Source organism: Tupaia chinensis, unplaced genomic scaffold (genome assembly GCF_000334495.1).
Source record: "Tupaia chinensis unplaced genomic scaffold, TupChi_1.0 Scaffold149383_1, whole genome shotgun sequence".
Classification (NCBI taxonomy): Eukaryota; Metazoa; Chordata; class Mammalia; order Scandentia; family Tupaiidae; genus Tupaia; species Tupaia belangeri.
The window spans coordinates 2,579,048-2,589,751 of NW_006209227.1; the positions used below are offsets into that span (position 1 = coordinate 2,579,048).

The window sequence follows — 10,704 nt, forward strand, 5'->3', positions numbered from 1 at the left end:
CACGTGAGAGCCCCTACCCGTGAGATCCCCATCACATGACAACCCCCTACATGTGAGAGCCCTGTCACGTGAGAGCCCCTACCCATGAGAGCCTCGTACACGTGGGAGCCCCGTCACATGAGAGCCCCATCACGTGAGAGTGGAGCCGTCTCGCTCGGTGGTGAGGGAAGTACTGCTAAGCCCGGTGCATTCTTGGCCTGGACTTCCAATGGGAATTTCACTTTTGAAAACACTCGTCAGCGGGCGTGTGCACCCCCAGAGAGAGAGGAGAGGGAGGGAGAAAGCACCCCTGCGGGAATGCTCCTCTCGGGATTTGGGGCACACATGCACGTGTGCCTGGCATGTTTTCCAAGCCACCAGGTCCGGGACTTGAACTGCACAGCTGGCTACGTGGGACACAGCTACCCTCCCACCACATCAGCAGCTGGCCTGGAAATGATTTTTTTTAACATTTTTTCCTTTTATTCATGATGGAGCCTGTGCCGACACTAGAGGGGGAGAAAGACAGAGGGAGGGAGGAGGGAAGGAAGGAAGGAAAGCCCCCTCCACAGAGTCGGGCCACACGGTGGTCCCCTCTGTCCGGTCCTGGGCACTCGCGTGCATGCCTGGCGTGCTTCAGACTGGCCAGGCAGGGCTCCAGGCTGTGGTCGCCATGGGGTCCAGCTTCCCTTCAGGAGTGCGTCACCACCGAGTCACGTCACACCCTCCCATGGGGACATTTCGAACAGTCTTCCCTGCAGTGTGACCCGGTCATGGGGCGGACTCCGCGGAGTGACAACATCGCAAGTTGTGACAAGTGAGGCGAAGAGCTGAGAGGGGCTGGGAGGCCCCGGTGTGATTGTTCTCGGTGTGGCATCTGCTTTAAACGCTTTGCATGAAAGATTGTGTGGGTGTACGTGTATGTTGTATGGGTACACATGTGTAAGTGGTCTTCAAAAGTTCAAGGGAAATGCATATTATGCAAAAAGTACATATGACTTTTAGAACTTTTTGTATGAATTTAAACACATACTTTAATTCCATTTCCCACAAAGTTTTTGAAGTTCACACACATATGTTGTGCATACACATGTGTGTACTGTGATTTATGCACACATATGTGCAGTTTGTGTGCGTGACGTGTGCATGCACATGTGTGTGCTGTGTGTGCACACGTGTGCATGTGTGGTCGAGTGTACATGTGGAACCAGAGTGCAATGCTGCTGCTGCTGGGTGGGGAGGCCAAGTGGGTGTGCCCCTCACCTCCCTGCAGAACCCCCGGCACCCTTGGAACGCAGTGTGGAACTGTGGCTCCCCACTGGTGAGTGTGGCGGTGGAAGCTCAGTGGTAGTGTCGCTCTGCCCTCCCTCGGACAGTGTCAGCCACTCGTGGGCCCTGCAGGGCTGTCGCAGCTACTGCGGTGTCTGTCTAGCGGGATCTCCCCTGCCTGTCGCACTCGCTGTCGACTTCTGACCTGTTCTCGGACCGTGGAGCTGCTGCTTCGTGTTGCTGTTTCCAGAACCTCTTGGAAAAGGCCAGGAAGGCTTGTCTGCTGCGCTCCATTGAGCTAAAGGGTCTCTTGCTCTGTGTGACTGCCTGTCTCTCTGTCCCTCTGTGTTCTGTCTGTCACAAGCTGCTGTTTGGGCCTCCCAAGCCCTTCCACAAATTAGCCGCCCTCCACAAGTGAGAGGCTGTGCTTGGGCAGCCCCGTGGGACGGTGCTGAAGGCGGCTGGATCCCACGTGGCTGACTAGTGGCTTGTAGCCCCAGACCTGGCAGCTTGAAAAACACACCGGGCACGGGTGCAAACATGGCCAAAATCCGGAGAGGAAAACAGAGGAGGAGGGATTGCAACATGGTGTTCCCCTGAGGGGTGCTCCTTTACTTTCTCTGTTTCCCTGTCTCAAGAGCGTACCCACTCTAGGGACCAGCAGTTAGCGTAATGGCTATGTCGCTGGACTCCCACGTAGTCGACCGCGGTTCGAGTCCCGGACCCGGTGGCTTAAACTCACGCCGGGCGCGTGTGCGTGCGTGCCCAAGATCCCGAGAGGAGAATGGAGGAGAAGGGATTGCGGCGTGGCCATCCCCCCTGGGGGGTGATTTCCTGCTTTCTATCTCTCTGTCTCTCTCTGTCTGTCTGGCGAGCGCACGCGCCCTATAGCAAAAACCTCTCCAAAAAAAAAAAAAAAAAAAGAGCGTACCCACTCTATAGCAGAAAAAAAGAAAAAAGAAAAGAAACAAGAGGCAGTTGTTGGCCTCGCCTCATTTGCATATGTACTGGAGGAAGTGCCTGGAGGAAGGAGGAGCCAGCAGGGTGGAGCTAGCCGCAGGCTCTGTACAGGGGCTCACTGGTCAGGGTGGTTCTCTGTCCAGGGGTGTCCTCGGAGACAAGGCTACACAGTAGGGATGCATCTTTGCCATCTCAGGTACAAGGTGACTGTGGTGTCTGTCACTTTAGGGTCCCGAGTGAAGACAGGGAGCAGAAAGATGGGCACTAACGGGGTGGGAGAAAGGAAAAGAGCCCACTTGCGTGAAATGAAGAGACGTGTGAAGGTGAATCAGCCAAAACGCTGTCCGAGTTTTCCTTAAGCATCCATCGACTCAAAATCCATAAAATAAAAGATTGTAAAATTGGCCACATCAAGTGGTTAAACACAGCTTTAAAGCCCATAAAATAAGCAACGTTAAAAATAAATCACTCCAAAATACATGGCAGCATCTATGAGAGTCTTATGGATAAACCAGCAAATCATGACACACAAAAAAAACAGAGCCAAAGTCATGAAAAGGAATTCGCAGAAAAAGAAATACAAGTAGCTAGACATGAGAACACACTGAACCCTTCTTCTAAAGAAAGGCGAATTAAAGCAAGCTATGATTTTTCTGTCTTCTTTCAGATGTGCAAAGATTCAAATATCTGATAACAGTCGGTCGGCAGGGTGTGGGCAAATAGACACTTTCATATCCAGTTAGTAAGAGAAAAAGTGACGACCTCGTTGGAAAGCAATTGGTAGTCTCTGTCAAAATAGAAAATGCCCACGCCCTGCAGCCCAGCTGTCTCCTTCTAGTGATTTCTCCACAGGCACTAACAAGCTGTGATGGAGGCAGGCCAGCGTGAGCCAGGCACAGTTCTCAGTGCGTTACATACGTGAACACGTTCAGTCTACACACCAATAGGTCGCTGATAGGGAATCAAAACCGCAAATTCACCCCTGCACTCCAAGGTCTGGGAGCAGCGATGGTTGCTGCATTATTTATAGCAAAATGCTAAAAGTAAAAGATCGTTAGGACCAGCAGGTGGCATGGTATTTAAGGTGCTAGACATGGCCAACCATGGTTCGAGTCCTGGACCTGGTGGAACTTTCTCGCTTTCTCCCTCTCTCTGGTCAAATTAAAAAATAAATGAATAATCAATAGAGTTAAACAAATAATTCCAAAATAAATAAATAAATAAAAGATTGTGACTATGGTGTCTGTCATCAGGGTCTGGCCACATACGTGACCCCACGTCCACACGGTAGCAGACCAGATCGGTAATAAGTCAGCTCCCTCAGCTGACTGGGGAAGATCTCTAAGACTTTTGTTCTGGTGAGAAAAAAAAATCACATTTCAGAAAAGGTACCTAATATGACATCAGGCATGTAAATAGATATGTTTGCATTAGCCTGTGGGTATGTTTCAAAGTTCTGGACCGATTTATAAGCAGAAGTAGTAAATCGCAGAATCGGGGCTCCCAAGAGGGAGGAAGGAAGTGTTTATTTTTCATTTTCTAGCGTTCTGTGTGGTTGTGTTTCTCTCCACTAGTGCGTAATTTTTTAAGTCTGGTTAGACAATAACACACGGAAACGCTCGGTGGGTTGCTGACTCGGGAGGGTAATCTACGTCTGTGAAACCCCTGCAGTGAAGCGCTGTCTTGATGGCCCCTGCCTAGTGGGGTCAGATGGTGAAGGCTTTGAAGGTTCATGAGAACCCCAAGTACAGGAAAGGGCGGAGGAGAGCGATGTGGGTGAGAGAACAGACCAGCAGCTATGAGAGTACACGCTCTGGACAGCCTCCCCCAGACACCGCTTGCCCTCCCAGGCTGTCCCCGCTCCAGGCTCTGGGATGGGCTGGAGCTGCAGACACGCACCAGTGTGGTCAGCTCCGAAGGGCTCAGACTTGACAACTCCTCCTTCCTCCGAGAAGCCTTTAGGAGAGTACACAGCGCCTCTTCCTCAAGGGCGGGTCCCTGAACCAGAGAAAGGGGGAGCTTCTTGAAAGAGAAGGCTTTCGGGACCAGCAGTTAGCGTAATGGCTATGTCTCTGGATTCCCATGTGATCGACTGCAGTTCGAGTCCCAGACCTGGTGGCTTAAACTCACGCCGGGCGCGTGTGCATGCGTGACCAAGATCCCGAGTGGAGAATGGAGGAGAAGGGATTGCGGCGTGGCCATCCCCCCTGGGGGGTGATTTCCCGCTTTCTGTCTCTATGTCTCTCTCTGTCTTTCTGGCGAGTGCATGCGCCCTATAGCAAAAATCTCTCCCAAAAAAAAGAAAAAAAAAAAAGAGAGAGAGAGAGAGAACACTGTGGAATTCCTGACTCACCTTTGTTAGAAATAATCCCGGGTTCTCTCACCTGCCACTGGGGCACAGGGATGGCCACTTTCTGGGAGAGCAGACCATGGGGCCATGTAGGGGCAGCGGGAAGCCCTGCAGGAGGGAGGCCCTGAGTGAGCCTCCCGGGCCAGCATGGTCCATCTGCAGCCTGATGTCCAAGTGCCAAGAGCCACCAGACTCGGCCCCACTAGAGACTTCTTTCTTCTCCGTCACCCTCTCTGGCTCTGTTCTCTTGGACACTGAGGCAGCTGAGAAGTTGAGGAAGCCCTCCCAGATGGCCACCCCATTAAATCAGACCCCATAGCTCTCGAGAGTCCTGTAAGCCCCACACCCAGGCACAGACGGCCCTGTCTGCCTTTTCCTGATGCTCCCTGAGGGCCCAACCCCTCAGCCACATCAGGAGGTTGTGGCCTTTTGGGTGGCATGAGCTGGATTTTCCTACATGGTTCTCATAAGTCTGTGGTCTGTTTCAGGTATCGGAACTGCGTTTACACATACAGAATTCTGCCCAATGAAGACGATAAATTCACTGTTCAGGTAAGTCCTTCCTAAGTCTGACTCGAACCTACCTGGGCAGAGAAGGGGTGGAAGAGGAGCAGCAGCCTAAAAGCAGTGGCACGTGGGGGCTCGGCGAGTGAGCGTGACCCTCCAGATGACCTGCTCCATGATGTGATGGAGCAGCCAGGCCAACAGTGACCAGCGCCCATGGTGTGACGAGGAACCAGTGGCGAGGAAGGATGCCCAGAGTGGAAGAGCAGTGCGTGGCCATGTCCAGCGACTTCGTTCCCTCATGCTCTTGAGGGAACGAGAGTGAGCGGTCTGGGACAGAGGAGGAACGTGGGACGTGGACTTGCCGACACGCCTTTTCATGTGTTAGAGTCTGCTCAGGCCACGGCTGACCCTCCTGGATTCTGGGTGGCCATGCAGGGTCCCAGTGTGCACGTAATCAGCTGCACAACCTGCACCAGGGAAGGCCACCCTCGCCCTGTTTGCGTCACAAATACCAAAAATGTGGCACACCATGTATGACAGTTAAGTGATGTGGAAACCAGGGGTGTGACTTGTATTACATTTTTAAAATGTGGAGAGGCCAGAAGGTGGCAACGTGGTTGGGGCGTTGGACTGCTGCATAGTTGACCATGGTTCAAGTCCTATACTCAGTGGCTTGATACTCACACCAGGTACATGTGCATGCATGCCCAAAGTCCCCAAGAAGAAAATGGAGGAGAAGGGGTTGGGTGTGGTCATCCTCCCCCGGGAGTGATTTCTGGCTTTCTGTCTCTCTGTCTCGCTGGTGAATGCACACACCCTATAGTAAAAGTATCTCTTAAAAAAAGAGAGAACGTAGAAGTGGGGAGAATGAAGACGATGGCCTCAGGGTCACCAGCAGAGAACAGCGTGTATGTGTGCATGTGTGTGTGTACATGTACGTGTGCTATACATGCGCGTGCGTATGTGTGAGAGGCTCAGCCCTCAGGGACCATGGTAAGGTAAGAGACGATCAGGTGGCGTGAATCCACGTTCTGAGCAGAGCAGCTGTAGACACAGGTTTGCGAGGCAGCGACAGGGTCTGTGGGTTCAGTTGCAAGGATAGCAGAAGTGGGAGGGCGGGGAAGGCACAGCCACTGGTTTCTAGAACCTGACTCTGTGCAGAACTAGGGTGCGGTAATAGACACATGGCTGGACTCCAGGCTTGGCAGCAGGCAGGTCCTTGGCACAAAGACATCCAGAGAGGTGCCAAGAGGCAGAAGCCGTGGCGAGCAGATGGCCTCTCGGAGAGACTGGTCACGGCAGTCAGAGGGCTCTAGGGCTTCAGCAGGCCACTTGACTGGGAGAGTAGGAGACTGAGGGGCAGGCTCGAGCAGGCCTGCAGGTCCCAGAGCTGCCTTCTCAGGGGACTGGGCTGCTCTCTGCTGGGCTCTCACAGGGGATGCAGAACTGCTGCCATGGTAGAGGCGGGGGGGGGGGTGTCCAGTTACTTTGGCCTGCCTGCCGGTGCCTCCACACCAGAGTCAAAGGGTACCCAATGCGAAGTTTGTTGCTGTTGTTATTTTGTTCAGTTGACAGAGGGTGCACCCACTGGCCAGAGAAAGAGGGAGACCTCCCCACACTGTGAGGCATGGCCATGGCCTTCTCCTCTGTTTCTCCACCTCGTTGGCAGTTTCAGCACACAGGCACTTGCACCCAATGTGTTTTTCAAGCCACCAGGGCAGGGACTTGAACATGGGGCTGTCCATGTGGGATCTGACTCCCTTAACCACGAGCCTCTGTGGGGAGGGCCCATGGGAAGGTCTTTAGCTTGTCTGGGCGTCCCCTTGTCTTAGTCTGGTCCTTGCTAAAAGTCCCAGAGTGAATGGTGGCATTTCGGATGCAGGAAGCGCCCTGCAAGTGAGTGGCAGCCATTGTCATCGGCATGTTTGTCCCTGTCAGGGACATGGCCAGGTGAGGGGCAGCCTGTTCAGGCCTCGGCCTCTGCAGCGTTTTTGAGGCCAAGGTGTGTGAGTTCCCTGGCTGGCTCGGCACCCTCAACAGGTTTGCTGAGTCTCGGCGCTCTCAAGTTAAAAGTTGGTCAACGCTTTTGATCTCTTCTCCCCTTGTGGTTTCTTCTATTCCTTCAAAGTGAAGGAAACTTTAAGTATGACTGGAAAAGACGTGGCTTTGTGGCTTCTCACGTAGATGTCATGCCCACGACCTGTCGGTGTAGACGGTGTCTGGAGTCTGTCCTCCATGACCTGGGTGTCTGTCTGCCACGGGTCCTGCGACAGCTTGGAAAGCCAGGGTCTCACCAGGCTTGGTGGTTTCAAGTAGTGGGGACTCACTTTCGCTGGTCCTGGGACGGATGAGTGGGCTTCATGGAGAAGTGCTTAGCAACCAGGGAGAGGCCACTCGGGCACCGCCCGGGACTGGGGACCAGAAGGCCTTGGGGCCCTGGCCCAGCTGCCACCCACCGTGACTCAGCTCTGCTCTGCGGTCTGGTTTCTCCCTCCCTGCAGGCTCGCTTCTCAGTTCCCAGTCCCGAGGCCGAGTCTGATTGGCCCAGGCACTAACGGCTTTCTCTGCCTGGGCCACGGGGGCCACCCGTCAGTGTGACTGGCTGCCTTGGGCTCAGAGACGGCCGAGTCCTGGAGCAGAGCGCGGCTTAGCCCTCAGACAGAGGGGTGGCCCCGCTGGTCACGCACACTCCCGACCCTGCACCAGGCCTGGGGCCAGCCCCAGGTAACTGACATGCAGGGAGCCGTGGGCCTCCATGGTCTGAATGAGTGTCCACCGAAAGGACAGGCCTTCCTCTGAAAACTCACTTCCTAAAATAAACACGGGCAAGTGTCTAGAAGAGCAAATGAAAGCTATGCCCAATTAAGCCAAGTCAGGACCCTCTGAGGAAGCTTCAGCAGTTATTGATCGCTGCTTATTTTAACTCAAGTTCCTCTTTTCATGTTAGGGCAAAACCTCAAACTCTTTTCTGAGCTCAGCCACAGTTTCTAAATAACTCACTTTTTGCCCGAGTGTGTTCTGAGCCATCAGAATACGGGGCTCCCAAAATAAGACTCGGGCCCAAAACGCTGCCACGTGAAGCCCTGGAGGCCGTAGCTGTCACCCAGGTTGCTCACCGCGACTCACCCTGCTGCGGTTCGGTCTCCGTCTCAAAAACGAACGGCCTCCGTGAGGTCAGCCCACGCGTCGTGCCCATGATGGCCGCTGTGGGCCAGGGAGAGGAGCGGCCCGACACTCAGAGACGTCCCTCTCGCTCCACCCTCACAGACGTACAGAAATCAGAGGTGACAGGGCAGGTGCGGCTGTCACTGCCCCCAAGCCCTGTTTGAAGGTGTGCGTGGGGCCGAGACCTGCGGAAGTCGGAGCTCACGCCTAGGTCTCCTGCCTCCCCACGGAGCCTGCTTCTTCCCGCCTAGAAAGTGTTTCCCCACTGGCTGGCCTTGGGAGCCCTGGGGAGGACAGGCCTACGCTCTGCCCCGGGGGCCAGGGAGGTGGGCCGTGCAGCTTCTTGAGGAGCGTAGCCTCTTTTCCTTCACATGGTGTGGGTGATATCTGACCACAGATGTCACTTGGCCCTGTGGCAAGACACTGAGGTACCCAGAGCTAAGCTGACTCCATTCCCAGCTGGGAGCTGGCTTCGTCCAGGTTTCTCCAGCCATCAGAAATGCCTCTGGAGAGCAGGAATCACTCACAGGCCTCCATGTGCCATGGTCCACGGAGGTCAAGTACCCAGCCCGGGTGAGCGGCCGCTGTCCAGCTGCCACCCCCACCCCCACCCCCACTGTCACCATCTCACTGTAAGAAGGATCAGAGGTCACGCAAAGTCACAGCGATAGGTCAGTTCTCTGTGATGCTTGGGGGAGATGGAAAGGGAATGCAGAAGAAAACGAGGTTGTAGGGATGTTCATATCGAGAGAGAGACAGAGATGATGGAGAGAGGAGAGAGGAAAGAACATGTAAAAGAAGGAAAAAGGGAGGGGGAAACAGGAAGACGAAAGTGGGGGAAGAAAAAGTCAGGAAGCGGGAACGTCAGGTGGGGGGCAGTTTTAACAGGAAGAATGAGATGGAGCTGGAGTGGGGTACAGGCACAGAGAAGGGGGTGGACAGACAAGGGCCAGAGGTGCTCTAGAAGGTCCTAGACCGTGCGGGGTTGGCGGGAAGCGACAGTGTGGAAAAGGGTCTCCCTCAGCTCTGCCCATCTGCCCCAGACTCCGTGACTTTGGTTGCCCTGCAGCCTGCGTGGTTGTTGAGTGGTTGTCCAACTGCTGTGCCCCATGCACCCTGGGAACCTTCCAGACTGGGTCCTGGTCCTGGGGAAGCAGGGCTTAGAGCACTGTGTGAGGTCAGAAGCAGGCAGACGGTCCAGGCCCTCAGGACTGAGTCCCCCACCCCAGAGACCAGGGTGTCTGCATAGCCTGGGGCTCCTTTCCCAGCTAGGAAAGAAGAGCGAGTGTCTCCTAAGGGAAGTGGCGCCATCTTGAGCTCCTGACGCCGGATGAGCTGCGAATGCCGGATGCTGCCGCCTGTGAAATGAGCATCCTCGGGGAGGGTAAGGAAGATATAGGGTCAGTGACAGAGGACAGGCCCGGGGCTTGTGAACCACACAGATGGCTGCCTAAACCCAGGCCACCCCAGCGTGAAGGCGGTCCTGGGCTCCAGCCAATAGCCCGTCAGCCTGTCTCTCTCCCTGACATCCCTCCTACCAAGAAGAAGGAAGCAGAAAGTGAAACCCGCCCATAATCCCGTGGCACGGTGACATTCTGTGCAAACGTCCTGTCTTCTCTGGAGCTTGAGGCTGTACCCAGGGTACTGATTGCTTAAGACAGGAGCCCCGAGGCCTCGATGCCGGCTTAGATGGCGAGCGAATTAGATCACAGCTGTAGACGCTTTGTTATTCTCCCTCATTGGGAAGAGAAGCCCGGAGGCTCCAGCACACAGCTGAGCTCTGAGGCTGACACCATGACGCAGACCCTAGCACCTGACGGTGGCCACATGTCACCCTGGGCAGTGCGACCTTTGGAGAGGGAAAACAAAACAACTTTGTAAAAGCTCCTCTGTCCCCTGTGTCGTCCGGGAGCGTGAACGGTTGGGCCATTGTTGTTAAGCTCAGGAAGCGGGTGGCAGCCGTTATTGTTCTGAGTGGTCACCAAGTGGAGCAAAGATTCCGCCCGAGCCACGGCGGAGGATGTGGCTCGAACACACACTTCCTGGAGTTGCACAACGAGAGGGAACAGAAAGGCCCAGCGACCGGAGACTGCCCTGAGTCCGTGGCGCCCTGGGAGGTCCACAGTGGTTGAGGGGCCATGAGCACCACATTCTAGGGGCTGTATTTTGACTGACTGACTGATGGAATCTGCTTCGGGGCATGAGCAGGTCCGTTTTCCAGCTCTGAATCCCAGCTCCGCCTCCTGGAGCTGCCACACACACCCTCAGGATCCTCTGCTGGATTTACAGTTCTGGGGACCCCGTGTTCCCTCAGCACTCTGCGGAACCCCCGTTCTGCTGCCCCGCGAATTCCGTCGCAGACGTGCCGAGTGCACACTCCAAGGCGAGCGGTATCGGCTCTGCTAGAGGGAGCCCGTTCTTTTGCGTTCTCTTTCTCTCCCCCACTTTGAAGCGGATGGGAATTATCACCCCCC

At 54.9% G+C, this 10,704-nt stretch overlaps 1 protein-coding gene across 1 annotated transcript in view; it reads left to right on the forward strand.

Moving 5' to 3' along the window:
- The window catches only part of INPP5D (inositol polyphosphate-5-phosphatase D), a 151,916-nt gene that overhangs the window by 16,770 nt on the left and 124,442 nt on the right, over positions 1-10,704 (forward strand). Inside the window, exon 2 of the mRNA XM_027769352.1 lies at positions 5,047-5,110. Coding sequence (XP_027625153.1) covers positions 5,047-5,110 — 64 coding nt within the window. The remainder of the gene's footprint in view (positions 1-5,046; positions 5,111-10,704) is intronic.